Source organism: Gorilla gorilla, chromosome 1 (genome assembly GCF_029281585.2).
Source record: "Gorilla gorilla gorilla isolate KB3781 chromosome 1, NHGRI_mGorGor1-v2.1_pri, whole genome shotgun sequence".
NCBI lineage: Eukaryota > Metazoa > Chordata > Mammalia > Primates > Hominidae > Gorilla > Gorilla gorilla.
Genome location: NC_073224.2, coordinates 190,712,007 through 190,729,506, shown reverse-complemented (window position 1 = coordinate 190,729,506; position 17,500 = coordinate 190,712,007). Strand labels below are relative to the sequence as shown.

Genomic DNA, 17,500 nt, shown 5'->3' with positions numbered 1-17,500 from the left:
AGAATGTCTTGATCTCTCCTTCATTCTTAATGGATATTTTTGCTGGATAAAAGGGTCCGGGTTGATGTTCTTTTAGCATTTGAAAAACATCGTGCCACTTTACTCAGGCTTCAGTAGTTTCTGTTGTGAAGTCTGCTGTATTCCATTTTATTCCTATTGATAAGGTATCATTTTTCTCTTATTGTTTTCAAGATTCTTTGTCTTTAATTTTCACACATTTAATTATGACATTTCTTGGCATGGATTTTCTGTTTGAGGTTCACCTGGTTTCTCAAATTTGTAGGTTTATGTGTTTTGCAAAATTTGGGATGATTTCCTCCATTTTAAACATTTATTTTTAGTCTCACTCTCTCCTTTCTTTCTGAAACTCCAATGGCATGAATGCTATAATCTTTTGTTAGCATCCCATAGGTCCCTGAGGCTCTGTTCATTTTTCTTTTAAGACTGTTCTTTTCATTTTCATTCATAGTGGGTAACTTCTATTGTTCCATATTCAAGTTCACTTATTCTCTTCTCTGTCTTCTGTACTCAGCTATTGAGCCCATTCTTAAGTGGGTGGTGGAAGGTCACATTCCCCATGTGATCTGACACCACGAAGAGGAAGGAGGGAATTCATTACCACCCAGCAGAATGAAAGTCCTGTTTCTTATTTTTTTCTGACACCACCTACTGGGGAGTGGGGTGGTGGCAAAGACAAAAGTCTATGCTTCCTACTAGCCCTTCGTTGGTGAAAGTAGAAATGTGGATGCAGTTGATTTATTTTCCCCATTGTGTTTGGCTGGAGTAGGTGATCATTGTCTCACAATAATCTCTCATGCTAGACTGCCCTTTTTCTGGTCCTTCATTTAGCATGAAAATATTTTGGGGAGCACCATTTATTTGTCTGTACCTGTGGCATTTCCAGCTTGCCAGCTTCTCCAATAACTATTTTGGCATACATGTGGCAAAAAGGAAACCCACAAAACTCACACAATACCATTTCTTAGGTCCTAAGGAACCTAAGTAGTCTTCCCTCTTTTCTCCACCTTTCAGAGTTTTCTGTTTGTTTCATAAATGCTGTGTATAGTTTTAGCTGCGCTCTAGAAATAGAGGGAAGTATATCTACTCCATCATGTCCCGGAACCAGAATGTAATATTTTACCTTTTCTTTTTAATGCAGAAATATTCATTTTTGAAAACTTGATTTTATGGCATTACATTAATGCCAATACTCTTAAGATACAAAATTGAAATAAAAAAAAACATAGATCATTTTATGGCTCCTAAAGTAACCATTTTTTTAATGCCAATTTTTAATGCTGTCCAAATTGCAATAAAACTGATGCAGTGATAGACCAATAGAAATATTTTAAATTGGTACAACATTTTTGGAGAACATGTATAACAGGAGTTTATAGACATTAACCTTAGAGTCTATCTCTTAGAAGCTGCTTGTAAAAAATTATTTAACAAACCTAAAACCTATGTGATATTTATTATCTATTATACTTTAGAAAAATATGGAAAATCTAAATGCCCAGCAATAGGAATATGATACAGGAAATCATGATACATTAAAAAAGTAGAAATCATTATTATTCAAACATGGTGTGATTAACACTTAGAGAAAAATATTAAAATTATTTTTGATACAATGTCAAATGAAAAGATCAACATACAAATGAGTACATACATTTAGCTGTTTCCATGTTAAAATGTGTGTAAGAAAAAAACTAAAAAGGAAAATGTAAAATTAAAAATAATCATTAGGTTTAGTGGAAGATACTGAATTAATTTATAAATAGACATTTATTGAATACCTGTTATGTACCAGGCATAGTTCTACAGCTAGAAATATAGAAGTGTATAGCAATGACAAAAATCCTTACCCCCATGGTGCTTAGTTTGCAGCAGAGGGGGAGACAGATAATAAATAAATAATACATTGTAGTTTGCTGGATGGTAATAAGTGCAATGTAAAAAATAAGACAGAAAAAGAGAGTAAGTATGTGTGGAACAGAGGATGTAATTTAATTTTAAATATATGACTTTTTTTAGCTATGAGAAAAAATTAAGTATGACTTTGTTTTACAAAATATTAATTTATAAATTTATAATTTCTCAAGTAAAATATAAATTTTTGTTTTTAATAATAGAGTAAAGCCCCCATTATTTCAGAAAAGACACCACTAATTTCAAAATTTTAAAATTTTGACAGGAGCGAGGCTAAACATTACTACATTAAGACTTATAGAAAGTATGAATTTATTGCTAAGTGTACATACCTCTATCACTGCATTTCATTCAAAGAATGTTAAAATTATGTTTACTTGCTGTCTATCCCACAAACCTATATCTTTTTCATTTAATTTTGTAGCTAAATGTTTGAGAGAGCTGTCCATATTTATTGTCTCCATTTCTTCATACATTCTCCATCCTCCAACTCACTCCTTCATCCACATGACCTGGCTTGAACTCCTACCACCCACCAGGTCACTAAAAGTGCACTCACGAAAGCCTCTCAAGACCTCCGTGTCACTACATGCTTTAATTATCTTTGACCTAGGTAGCAGTTGGCAGTATTAGTCCCTCCACCCTGTTAAAAAAGACTTCGCTCTTTGGTTTCATGACACTACATTTTCTTTTCTTTTTTTTTTTCCTATCTCTGTGGCTAGTCCCTCTCATCCTCCTTTGTGGGCCTCTTATCCTCTACCTGGCCTTTAAATGTAGGGATTTCTCAGAGCCTTATCCTAATCTCTTTTCTCATGGCCTCCCTGAGAAATGACATCTTCTCCTACCATTCTGGTTATCACCTGTAGACTGATGACACCTTAATCCGTACTTCCATATTCCTCTCGAGTCTCTTACCAATATACCATACTACCTACCTGACATCTCTGCTTGGATGCTTTCCAGGCACTTCTAGCTTAATGTTTCCCAGGCTAAACTCATCATCTCCCTTATCCAGCCAAATCTTCCTAAACTGTTTCTCCTCCTATGGTCCCTATCTTCAGTAAATGACATCATCCCTTCTGTTGCTCATGCCAGAATATCTGGGAATCATCCAGGACTCCTCCTTCTCTTTTACTCTCCACATCTAGTCAACCACAAAGCTAAATTGATTCAATCTTCCATTATCCCTGAAAACCATCCACTTGTTTTATCACTACTGTTACCACCCCAATCCATCATTAGCTGTAGCCTAAGGCATATTGCAAAAACATCCAAATAATTTTCATCCTCTCCAAAATATTCCCCATTCAGCAGCAAGACTGATCTTTCTAAATTGCCAATCTGATCATGTCCTGCCCCCATTTAATCATTTTAATTTATTTCCATTGTCATTAGAATCAAGTCCTACTCTTTAGCTTGGTTTATAAGGCTCACCTCAATAATCTCTCCAATCACTTTCTCCTCAGAATGTAATGCTTCAATTATGTTGGCCTTTTCTCATCAAAGATAAAATGTTCTCTCTCATTTTTTTGGCCTTCAAGCACATTCTGTTTCAGCTCTTAGTACAAACAATACTTCCTAAGGAAGGTCTCTTATCCTTGGTGTATATGAAGTCTTAAATTCTATGTAGTATTTAAATTATAACTGTTATTACAAAGTTCTCATTATAACAGTTATCATACTTTACTAGAGCTACATATTTAATGTTTAGCATAGTAGACTATAAGCTATGAGAGTATGAAACATATCTCTCTTGTCACTGTTATGTTTTAATGCCTTGCATAGTTCCTGGTTCATTTTAACTACTCAGTAAGCATTTATTGATAAGCAGAAGGAGGGAAGAAAGAGAGGAGGGAGAAAAAGAAGAAATAATACTCAATCAGTCTTGGGTGAATTACAAGAAAGGAGAAAAACAGGAAATTTGTTTAATAACACACTTCAGACTTTAAAAAGTATTTACACATTCATTTCACATTTGTTTCTTATAACAACGCTGGGAGGAAGTATTATTATGTACTTTTTACAGTGAGAAAACAGGCTAATGAAAGAGGTAGCATGGCTCATCATGTTATTTCTTCCACCTGGAATCCCATTTCCTTAATTTTATCCACTTTCCATTCCTTGAGATATAGCTGAAATATCACCTGGTCCTTAGCATGTCTCCTTTTCCCCTCGTGGCCTTAATAGTATAATTTTCTTCCTCTTCTCTAATCCCACTGCATGCTTTATGTGCTAATGATTCTTAGCACAATGTTCTCTACATTGTACCTATTTATTTTTGTGTTTCATTCCAACCTCTAAAAAAGTAAAATCTTTAAAGAAATAATCCTAATCAACTGATATTAATCACCCCAAGATCTAGCACAGAGTAGATGATCAATAAAAATATGTTAAATGGAAGCCATCTCTAACAGCTAGTCCAATCTTTTCAATCTGCTATAATGAAAAAGCCAATCCAATAAGTTATTTCAGATTATCCAAAGGCAACACAATAGCATGCTACTCCTTGCTTCTTTTTGTCTCCTTCTTCCAACATCCCCATGCATGGAATGTGAGAGGAACAGTAAACTTGGAATCATGTGATTTCTGGCTGGTGCTACCACTTACTAGTTATGTAAATACTCCTAGCCTCAGTTTCTGCAGAGGTGAAGATACAGTTCTTAGTTGTCTTGCAATGCCAGTTCCTAGCAGTGCCTAGCACACAGCAATGAACACTGTTAAGAAATATTAATGAGTTATGAGACTTGGACACTGTTAAGAAATATTAATGAGTTATGAGCGTCAGAAACCTGATGCTACAGAGCCCTAACCACAATCCTTAAGAAGTCTAATATGTAATTATTTAATCCTTAGGAAGTCTAATATGTAAATAAAATTGGAGTGAACTAAAACAGGCAGAAAACTTCTAAATCTTCCAGCTTCTCCATTTGCTGCTAGATGTCTCCTCAAGGCAGAACAGCCTTGAATGGCCACATATTTACATAATGGTTTTCCAGTTGTATCTTGTGTTAATTTGCTTTCTATAACTAATTAACTACCGGTCTATGCTAAGACTTGAAGGCCTTGGTACCTGTTACAGCCCCCTATAAGAGGTGAAGAAGAATGTTTGTTTCATCTTGAAAAGGTGAAAAAAGGGTGTTTTCCCAATTTTTATACATATATATATATACACACACACATACGTATATATATACACACACATACATACATATATGTATTCTAAATTATATATATAATATCCAGGAAATTTCAGATTTTTAGTGTTTATCCTAAAGTAAGAATTTTTCCATGACTTATTTGGAATATCGAAGGAGGTAATACCCTAGACAAGTAAAGTATTACAAACTTTTTTTGTTATAGTGCTTGCCTTGGTATTGGGAAAGCTAGAATTAGAAAGACACTGGAGAAGATACTATAAATTTGAGATCTACGAGGTATTTTTCAGGTTTGAGTTAGGTCATTGCCAAGATTCCTAAATTGGGATAGACTCCTTGGAGCCAATAAAATCTAATATCTGAGAGCCCATAGCCAATTCCTTATCAAACCCTGGGAACATTTAGGATAATGGCTGCTGGGAGATAGGTTTGGGTGTAGGTAACTGACTCAAAGCATAAAAGGAAGTCCTAGACATAGAGCACCAGGTGGAAGAAAAGATGTTCAAAATTCAACAGTAGCAAGGAGAATAACAATTATGATTTGTAGAGATTAGTTAATAAAAATTCTAAATATAAAGTTCCCTTTTGGAACAGATCTTTTATAGCATATTCATCCTGTATCCCAATATCTACAACAGTGCATAGCACATGAAGGTGCTCAATAAAGTCCTATGAAGTAAAAAAAAAAAATCTAAACATCTGGCTTGAGGAAAGGAAACTCTGAAGCAATGTAAGTAGCTTTGTATCCAAGTTCTGGGGATGGTAAGGTAAAAAATAGGAGATATTACATATACAGTGTGATGTGCTATGGTACCTTATGCCTAAGTGGCTTAATAAACTACAACAAACTCAATTCTGAAACTTTAGGCTCTTTCAGACCATTAGAGGAGTCCAATGACTGGATAACGGCTGCTGCTGATTGCCTGCCAACATTGCATAAGAGCACCAACTTAATTCTAAAGCATCATAATCCAAAAGCAAGGACCCAATAAAATTTCAAAATCTTATCAAGAGCCCTAGCAGAGAAGACACAACATAGTTCATGAGAAAAAAGAAGTAAAGTGAAATAATTAAGGCTTATGCATCTTCAAAAGCACAAAAAAGGATTCTAGAACTTAACACTTGGGAAAAATGGGTGGTGATTATTATTGCTGTACAAGATCCCAACACAGAATGTGGAAAAATATATACAATGTCATTTCGAAGGCCCTCATGAGCAAATCAACAGTGATGTCCTGTTACTTGCAAGGTTTAAAGTACTAATCTATATATATGCCTATTAACAGAGAAATGATTTCTATTATTATCTATTTGGGCTGGAACCAGAGACTCAAAGCAAAGGCCTACCCCTTGCCCAGAAACACTGAGAGAAGGAGCAGCAGATTAGTTGATTTGATACAGGAAAGCAAAAAATCATGCCCAAGGAGATATTTTTACCTTTCATGAACAGTTTTTATTATTGTCATCAAATGCCTACACTTTTATAAACCTGAGCTTCTCAGCCCAACATTAATAGAAAATTGCCAAGTATCATTTGGAGATAAAAGCACAATTCAATATTTATGAATCGCTAGTTTGCTATAAATATAGACATTTGGAGACTATCTTCTCACTAGTCATTAATATTTGAACAGAGATCAAAGCTATAACAATATTAACAATTCGTTGCATTTGTATAGGGTTTTATATAATACTATTAATAATAGATGCCATTTATTGAGCACTTAGTAAGTGCCAGGCAAAACTTTACATGTAAATTCTCATAACAAATTCAGTTCATCTTAACAGGCATTCACTTAACACCTACTGTGTGATAGATGAATAGGTTAATAATACTAGGTTTTTGTCTTTGAAATCTTTCATTTTGTTGCACTCAATCAATATTTGTTGAATGAATAAATGAATGAATGAATTGGCTGAAAAGGTATTACAGGGTAACATAAATAACACAGGGCACTCCCGTACTCTTTATGGTCTTAATAAAGTACTTAACTTATCCTAGCCTCAATTTTTTCATCTGTAATATAGGGATACTTAAAATTTCCTTTGCAAAAATGTGGAAATAGTAACAACAAATATAAAGCATCTGACCCAAATGGATTTTTAATAAGTGAGGTAGTTATTATTACTAGTATTATTAATATTATTATTACCATCATTATTACAATTATTAACCAATCCTATCCAACTCCCCTCCTCCTCACTATAGCAATGGTACAAATAGAACTTTAAAATACACACACACGCACACACACACAAAACACAAAAACCATGCAAAGCAAGAGAAACCTACTGAACTGTAGTCCCTAATGTCCTCCTAAGTTACTAAACATAATCTATGCTTAGGCTAGGAAAAAAAAAAGAACCAACTTTATTTATGTTTCCAAAGATACCATGATAAAAGCCAAACAGGATACCAAATAAAAGACTGCCTTTTCTCATAATTGAATGCTGGTCATCCCAAGCACAGGACCATGTTTCCAACATTCTCAAGAACAGTACCCAAACAATGGCCATACAGAAACTCATCCTCATTCTTCTCAGTGACAGTAAGTCTGATCCCCAGCTGTACAGCAGATAAACTAGAGTTCTGGGTAAAATTTTCTTTTAAAAATTTTTATTTTTAATTTTTTTGGGGGGTCCATTAGTAGGTGTGTATATGTATGGGGTCTGGGACAAATTTTCTAACCAGGAAGGGGTCCCATTCTGTAGATCACTTACCATTTTGGTCTGCTGGTAGATTTCACCATAGGGGCCATCCCATCTCTATAGAGACTCTTGGTTTTACTGAAGTTAACAATGTTGAAAATGACCCTCTGAAAAAGAAAAAGGGAGAAGTTCATCTTTATGCTATGCGAATTGCAACTTCCTGATATTAAGACAGGAAATAAGAAACAGGGTTAAAGAAAGCCATATGGACTAGCAGGCAACTGTATAGTGAGAGTACACAGTGCTCATGAGAATATAATGTGTTTGTGCCAGCTAAGCACAGCAATTAAGCATTAGCTCTGGAACCTGGAAACTTGAATTTTAGAACCAACTCTACTGCTTTTCAATTGTGTGGCCTTGCCAAGCTACTAAAGATCTGTTTCAGTGTCCTGATCTGAAAAATCGGAATAATAACAGTACCTACTTCACAGGACTCTGATGATAATTAAATTAAGTTAATATATGTACAGTATTTGGTACCATACTTGGTACACAATGAATGTCATGTAAGTTTTAGTTATTAATTGTATCCTTTCTCTTGGCTGACCTAGAATTTACATAGAAGTAAATCATATTATCATCAGGGTAAGAGTAGTACATTTAAAGTTCAAAAACACTAAAAATATTAACTAAGAACAAAATTGCAATTAAAACATTCTACAACTAATTGAAACCCCTTTGACTAGAACTGAAGGATATATATCCTGTTTCGTACCCTCTTTGTTATTTTCTACTAGGGGTCGGGGTACTAGGCTCAACTATAATCTCAGCATACGTTTATAGCTCCATAGGTACTTGGGTAAATCTCTCCCCATCTCTGGGTCTTATCTTTAAAATGAGTGATTATGACATTCTAGATGCCTTTCCAAGAGGATAGCATAATTTTAAAAGCTCAGATCTTTGTTTCAGCAAACAACTTTGTCATAAGAGGGGAGGGAAGATTGTGAAAGAGAAGAGAAATGTGATAAAAAGACACTTGAAACCACTGAAATAGTCCAAAGGAGAGATGATGAGAGCTACAGGTAGAGCAGCCAGAATAGCTGGAGAGAAGAAAAGATTTCAAGAGGTTACCACAGGCTAGCCTTTCTTTCCAGGGACAGTGAAAAACACAAAACCATCAAAATTCATGTATTATTTTATTCAACAAGTATTTACTGTGTGAGGTATTATATAGTATCAAGTGACAGTAATTTTATATACTTTTTTAAACATTGGAAATATTCTTCTATAACCATAAAAAATAAATATTAACATCCTCATTTAATAAATGTAGACACTATGGCTCAGAGAGGTTACCTAACTTGATTGAAGTCATACTAGTAGATGACAGAATTGATACTTGAATTCAGGGGATAAACAGATAAGACGTCCATGATTTTTACTCTTGAGTTAATCACTAAGATTCCAAAATTCCATAACCCTAAACAAGTCTATTTTCCAAGGGCAAAAAATAAATTTAATGGTAATTATTCAAGTCTTTAACAAATTGTTAAAATTTTAACAAAACAAAATTTTAGTTAAAAAGAGAAAATCAAAAGTATATCCTCTGGCCTCATGTTTAGGACTATAATAAAATGCTTTGTTCCATGAAATAAGCTTTTAGGGATAACTTGTGTTTTCCTTTCTCCTCAGAGACCAGCCGTTTACCCCATCTCTAGGCCTTTTGGTTTCAGACCTCTCTTCTGTCATTAAATTAAGTCATCAAGAATGTCCAAGGCTGTTCCATTATTAATAACCTAGACTTGCCTTTTGTCAATTCAATTACTTCTCTCAGGGTCTTGGCTAGTATCTGATTTAAGAAAATCAATATTGAGGGGACAAATGGCCTTTGAACCTCAGAGGGCATAAGCTCCCCCCTTTTTTTTCTGAGATTCCAGTTGTCAGATCCATTTCCAGTGAACGTGGAAGCCATACTGCACTTTCAGGTTCTAGATTATTGATAAATACAGAGAGAAAGCTAATAAAGCAATGATGTAAATATGTGAAGCTGGAATAAAGAAATGAGAAATAAAGTGAAACATGCACTGATCATTAACATCCTACTGTGTGCCTAGGAAATTTCCCAGGTATTTTAAATATGCTACATTATTTGTTTACTCCATTTATAAACAAAAGTTGTTTATTTTAGCCCAATTTTAGATGTGAGGAAATTGACACTTAAACAAAGTGGCTTGCCCTCCAAAAATCCCCAAACTATTGGTAGAGCTAGGACTTAAATCTTAGGTGTTTTGACCATAAAGATCATACCTTCTCTATAATATTACATGGAAACAGTAACATCATTTCTTACCATTCCCTGTTCAAGTATTTTTTATGTTTTCCAGCCATTTAGCAACATCGCTTGTGGTGGAGAGATTCAAAATTATAAGAAAGCAGACAGTGCAGGAAACCCTGAATTTCCATATTTTGTACTTAATCATTAGTTTTTACTCAAAATGAATAAGAAGATGTGGCATCCATAAGATAATGGTAACCACGACAATAATAACAACAATTTCTGAGCACACACTGTGTACCATATTCTGAGTTAAACACTTCATTCACATTAGAACAATGTTTTATATATTAGAATAACCTAGTTGTAAATTAGAATCACTAGTATAGCTTTTAAAATGACAGATGCTTGGGCCCCACCCCAGATATTCTGATATTGATGCATTATCTCATTTGTTTTGAGGATAATGAATTTTTTGAGACAGGAACTATTTGTCACCTCTTGTTTACAGATGAGGGACTGGTAATGTGATTAAGTAAACTAAAATCATATAACTAATAAGTAGCAGAGCTAGTATTTAAACCAAGTCTGTTGCCTCAGAGGAATAAGATTATAGACTTTTTAGCCAGTTACCCTTGAGATTGAATCCCAGTTCCCTACACGTTCTGTGAGTTTAGGAAAGGTAATTATTCTTTTTTTTTTTTGGACATTGTTTACATCCAAAATTGAGATGGTGACAGTATCCTACCACAGTTGTTGTAAGAATCTGTAAGATTATATAAGTAAATCACCTGGCATATTGTATCTAGATCGAAACAGGTGTTCAATATTTATTGAGCATTTCCTCTTCTCATCAATAAAGCCAGATCTTTTGGTACATTACAATGTCTTTCCTTCTTTCTTTTTATTTTTTCTTTAGATTTAAATTTTTAACCTGAGCTTCTTGTTTCAGTAATATGGTGCTCTATATCAGAGCTCTGTAAATAGTGACCACAGTACACTGTTAGTCTAAGAGTAGGTATAACCTTCAAGGCAGTCATATGTGAGGAATGGAGTACTGCCCATCCTGACCAAGGGGCTCATGGTGCTACTGAAAATGTGAAAGCTCCATTCCAGGTATAGGCCAAAGAGTGGTCCAATGTGGGTAAAGGTATCGTGAACAGCCTGCGTGCAGTCCTAAAGAGTGGCCTTGTTTCTGTCTTGTCATGTATGCAATACTTTTGTCCAATCATAAGTACATTTCCCATTTAATATTGTTCACGTTAGTTGCAGGGACTACTCTAATGGGATTATAACAAGCTAAAAAAGCTTATGAACAGCAATGAAAACCACTAACAAAATGAAGAGACAACCTCCAGAATGGGAGAAAATATTTGTAGACTATCCATCCTACAAGGGATTAATAAACAGAATATATAAGGAACCCAAACAACTCAATAGCAAACAGAAAAAATTAAAAAATGGGAAAAATACCTGAATAGACATTTATCAAAAAGAAGACATATAAATGGACAATAGGTATATGAAAAAATTATCAACATCATTAATCATCAAAAAATGCAAATCAAAACCACAATGAGGTATCATCTCACTGCAATTAGAATGGCTATTATCAAAAAGACAAAAAATAAAATATGTTGGTGAGGATGTAGAAAAAAAGGAACACTCATATATTGTTGGTGAGAATGGAAAGTAGTACAGGCATTATGGAATACTGTATACAAGTTCCTCAAAATACTAAAAAGAGAACTGCCATGTGATCTAGCAATCTCATCACTGGGCATTTATCCAAAGGAAAGGAAATCAGTACATCAAAGAGGTATCTGCACTCCCATGGTTACTGCAGCATTATTCACAATAGTCAGGATATGGAATCAACCTAAGTGTGGATCAATGGATGAATGGATAAAAAATGGAATATTATTCAAAAATACATACACAATGAAATGTTATTCAAAAAACGAATTAAATCCTGTCATTTGCAGCAATGGAATGAAACTGGTGGTCACAACATTAAGTGAAACAATCCAGGCATAGAAAGATAAATATTGCATGTTTTCACTCAGATGTGGGAGCTAAAAAAGTAGATTTCATAGAGGTAGAGAATAGAATGCTGATTACCAGAGGCCAGTAAGGAAGTTGGAGGATTAAGAGAAGTTAATTAATGGGTACAAAAATACAGATGGATAGAAGGAATAAATTTTAGTATTTGATAGTACAGTAGGAAAATTATAGTTAATGACAATGTATTATATATTTCAAAATAGGTAGAACAGAATGATAATGTTCCCAACACAGAGAAAAGAGAAATGTTTGAGGGAGAGGGCAAAATGGCTGACTAGACTCAAATAAGTGGAATGTCTCCCATGGATGGACTAAGATGACTGGCAGGCTTTAAACAGATCTTCAGAGGCAAGGAACTGAGAGTGGATGGAGGAAAGACACACAAACTGGGCTGAAGGGAGAAAGAGCTGGGAACCCTGAACTACACACAGGAACTAATTTTTTTTTTTTTTTTTTTGAGACAGAATCTCATTCTGTCGCCAGGCTGGAGAGCAGTGGCTTGATCTCAGCTCATTGCAACCTCTACCTCCTGGGTTCAAGCGATTCTCCTGCCTCAGCCTCCTGAGTAGCTGGGACTACAGGTGTGTGCCACTATACTTGGCTAATTTTTGTACTTTTAGTAGAGACAGGGTTTCACCATGTTGGCCAGGATGGTCTCGAACTCTTGACCTCATGTCCGCCTGCCTTGGCCTCCCAAAGTGCTGGGATTACAGGCGTGAGCCACTGTGACTAGCACAGAACTCATTCTTGAACCACAACAGCTCTGGGGGAATGGAGTCACCCACTCTCACTACCAGCCTCTGGAACTCTGGCAGGAGGACAACCCTTGACCACCATGGACAATTGAGGTGGCAGGGACAGCTGCTTTGAGAAGTGGTAGAAGTAGCAAGCCAGCTGATGTGGAGCTCAGAGGGTTTGGTGCAGGGGCATCTGTAGCGGAGCACAGCCAGGGACCACCATCCCCCTAGGCTTGACTTGGTCCCATAAGATACTTTATCACTAAGGGACCTGATCTTTGCAGGGCAGTCTTCCATATCAGATGGGGCTGGTCCAACATGAACACCCTATTGTCTGCTGGCCATTCCTGGGTCCCCAGCCTGGCCACATCTGCTTACAGGACAGTCTTGGGTTCCCTGGGGCCCCAAACCATATCTTCTGTGTGAGCAGACCATGCCTGACTGGTGAAGAGCTCCAGTGAGGCAGTTTCAATGGCCATGCACCAGCTGCACACACCTTCCCCATACTGCAGCTTCCCCTCGGCCCAAGGCAACTCCCCACATCACTTTGCTGGTGTGTGTCTGCATGGGTGGATTTTGTTTTACTTGCCCTTCCACACATAAAGTGCAGTCTGCTCCCTCTCCCTTGCTCATAGCCATTGCAAATGGAGGCTTGGTGGGCACAGAGCCAGCAAGCCGCACCCCTGCCAGTGCCCCACCCTTGCAGTAACACTGCTCAGAGCACAGTGGATCCTCTCACACCATTAGCAATTACTCTTGCTTGAGGGGCACAGAGAAGGCACCCAGACCTGTGCCAGCCAGAACCCCATCCCCGAGCCAACACCACCTCCAATGCAACCATGCACAGTCTCCAGCAGGGGCCCTGCCTCTTCACAAACTTCATTGCCTTGTCACTGTAGTGAATGCCTGCAGGGAAGCAGGCACCCCTGCATCTGCCAGCACTCTGCTGCAGATGCTGTACCTCAGTTCCCCCAGCACAGTGAACTGCAAACCTTGAGCAGCTAGAAAACAAAGTTGGGGCCCAATACAAGTCCCCCAGAGTTAGAGCACACAGTCCAGGAGTTGGGAGCTGAGTGGTGGCTCTCTAAAATCTACCAGAAATGAAGCCAGTTGGCTAAATCCACCTTATACCACAAACCCTCAAGGTCATCAAACAGGATTAAAAAAAATCCAAAGGTCAACAACCTCAAAGACTGCAGGACACAAAGATGAGAAAGAATCAGTGCAATAACACTGAAAACTCAAAAAGCCAGTGTGTCTTCTTTCCTCCAAATGACCACATCACCTTTCCAGCAAGCATTCAAAACTGGACTGAGATGGCTGAAATGACAGAAATAGCATTCAGAATATGGATAGGAATGAAGATCATTGAGCTAAAGGAGTACATTGAAACCCAACAAAAGGAAAATAAAAATCACAGTAAAGTAACTCAGGAGCTGACAGACAAAATAACCAGTATAGAAAACAACATAACTGACCTGATAGAGCAGAAAAACACACTACAAGAATTTCATAATGCAATTGCAAGTATTAATAGCAGAACAGACCAAGCAGAGGAAGGAATCTCAGAGCCTGAAGACTGGCTTTCTGAAATAAGACAGGCAGACAAGAATAGAGAAAAAAGAATGAAAAGGAATAAACAAAACCTCCAAGAGACATGGGATTATGTAAAGACATCAAATCTACAACTGACTGGTTGTCCCTGAAAAAGATAGGGAGAATGGAACCAACTTGGATAAATTATTTTAGGATATCATCAATTAGAACTTCCACAACTTATCTAGAGAGACCAACATTCAAATTCAGGAAATGTAGAGAACTCCAGTAAGATACTTCACAAGAAGATCATCCCAAGACACGTAGTCATCAGATCCTCCAAGGTTAAAATGAAAGAAAAATGTTAAAGGCAGCTAGAGAGAAAGGTCAGATAACCTACAAATGGAAGCCCATCAGACTAACAGCAGACCTCTCAGCTGAAATCCTACAAGACAAAAGAGATTTAGGGCCAATATTCAACATTATTAAATAAAAGAAATTTCAACCCAGAATTTCATATCTGACCAAAGTAAGCTTATAAGTGAAAAAGAAATAAGATCCTTTTCAGACAAACAAATGCTGAGGAAATTTGGTACTACCAGACCTGCCTTATGAGAGCTCCTGAAGGAGGCACTAAATATGGAAAGAAAAAACTATGACTAGCCATGACAAAAACACACTGAAATACACAGGCCAGTGACACTACCAAGCAACCACATAAACAAGTCCACAAAATAACCAGCTAACATCATATGGCAGGATCAAATCCACACATATCAATACTAACTTTAAATGTAAATGAGCTAAAAGCCCCAATTAAAAGACTCAGAGTGGCAAGCTGGATAAAGAACCAAAACCCAGTGGTATGCTGTCTTCAAGAGACCCATCTCACAAGCAATGACACATATAGGCTCAAAATAAAGAAATGGACAAAAATCTACCAAGCAAACAAAAAACAGAAAAAAGCAAAGGTTGCAATCCTAGTTTCTGAAAAAATAGACTTTAAACCAACAAAGCCCAAAATGACAAAGAAGGGCATTACATATGGTAAAAGGTTTGATTCAACAAGAAGATCTAACTATCCTAAATATATATGCACCCAACACAGGGTGTTATGTCCCCTATGCACATAAGCTAGAAAATCTAGAGGAAATGGATAAATTCCTGGACACATATACCCTCTCAAGGCCAAAGCAGGAAGAAATTAAATCCCTGAATAGACAAATAACGAGTTCTAAAATTAAGGCAGTAATACATAGCCTACCAACCAAAAAAAGCTGGGGACCAGATGGATTCACAGCTGATTTCTAGCAGATGTACAAAGAACTGTTACCATTCCTACTGAAACTATTCCAAAAAATTGAGGAGGAAAGAATCCTCCCTAGCTCATTCTATGAGGCTGGCATCATCCCTATACCAAAACCTGGCAGAGACCAAAAAAAAAAAAATCAGGGCAATATCCTTGATGAACACTGACGCAAAAATCCTCAACAAAATGCTGGCAGAGAGAATCCAGGAGCACATCAAAAAGCTTATCCACCACAATCAAGTAGGCCTTATCCCTAAGATGCAAGGTTGGTTCAACATACACAAACCAATAAATGTGATTCATCACATAAACTGAATTAATATAAAAACCACATGATTATTTCAAAAGATGCAGAAAAGGCTTTTGATAAAATTAAACATCACTTCATGTTAAAAACTCTCAATAAACTAAGTTTTGAAGGAACATACCTCAAAATAATAAGAACCATCTATGACAAACCCACAGCCAACATAAATATTGAATGGGCAAAAGCTGGAAGCATTTCCCTTGAAAATCGGCAGAAGACAAGGATGCCCTCTCTCACCAATCCTATTCAACATAGTATTGTAAAACCTGCCAGGGCAATCAGGCAAGAGAAAGAAATAAAGGGCATCCAAATAGAAGGAGAAAGAGTCCATCTATCCGTGTTTCTAGATGGCATGATCCTCTCATCTCAGCCCCATCATCTCAGCCCAAAAGTTTCTTGAGCTAATAAACAACTCCAGTAAAGTCTTAGGATACAAAATCAAAGTGTAAAAATCACTAGCATTTCTATACCACAAAACAGTCAATCCATAAGCCAAATCAGGAATGTAATCCCATTTACAATTGCTACAAAAAGCATAAAATACCTAGGAATACAGCTAACAAGGGAGGTGAAAGATCCCTACAAGGAGAACTACAAAACACTGCTCAAAGAAATATAAAATGACATGAACAAATGGAAAAACATTCCATGTTCATGGATAGGAAGAATCAATATTGTTAAAATGGTCATACTGCCCAAACCAATTTATGGGTTCAATGCTATTCCTATTAAACTACCATTGAGATTCTTCACAGAACTAGAAAAAAACCATTTTAAAATTCCTATGGAACCAAAAAGACCCCAAATAGCCAAGATAATCCTAAGCAAAATGAACAAAGCTGGAGGAATCATGCTGCCCGACTTCAAACTATACTACATGGCTACAGTAATCAAAATAGCATGGTATTTGTACAAAAACAGAAACATAGACCAATGGAACAGAATAGAGAACCCAGAAACAAAGCTGCATACCTAAAACGATCTGATCTTCAACAAACCTGACTAAAACAAGCAATGGGGAAATGATTACTTATTAAACAAATGGTGCTGGAACAACTGGCCAGCCATATGTAGAAGACTGAAATTGGACCCCTTCCTTACACCATCTACAAAAATCAACTCAAGATGGATTAAAGACTTAAATGTAAAACTGGGAACTATAAAAACCCTGGAAGACAACCTAGGTAATACCATTGAGGACATAGTCACAGTCAAAGATTTCATGACAAAGATGTCAAAAGCAACTACAACAAAAGCAAAAGTTGATAAATGGCATCTAATTAAACTAAAGAGCTTCTAAAAGCAAAATAAACTATCAGTAGAGTAAACAGATGATAACCTACAGAATGGGAGAAAAAATTTTGCAAACTATCAGTCTGGACAATGGTCTAATATCCAGCATCTATAAGGAATGTAAATAAATTTACAAGAAAAAAACAAACAACCCCATTAAAAAGTGGGCAAAAGACAAGATTAAATGCTTTTCAAAAGAAGACATACATGTGGCCAAAAATCATGGAAAAAAGCTCAGCATCA

The 17,500-nt window shown here is 36.4% G+C and overlaps 1 protein-coding gene across 8 annotated transcripts in view; it reads right to left on the bottom strand.

The window, feature by feature from the left end:
* Nucleotides 1–17,500, bottom strand: part of LOC101147269 (AGBL carboxypeptidase 4) — a 1,515,476-nt gene that overhangs the window by 721,989 nt on the left and 775,987 nt on the right. For all 8 annotated transcript variants that reach the window (XM_055348249.2, XM_019018134.4, XM_063698909.1 and 5 more), the window contains one exon: nt 7,809–7,903. In XM_055348249.2, coding sequence (XP_055204224.2) covers nt 7,809–7,903 — 95 coding nt within the window. The remainder of the gene's footprint in view (nt 1–7,808; nt 7,904–17,500) is intronic.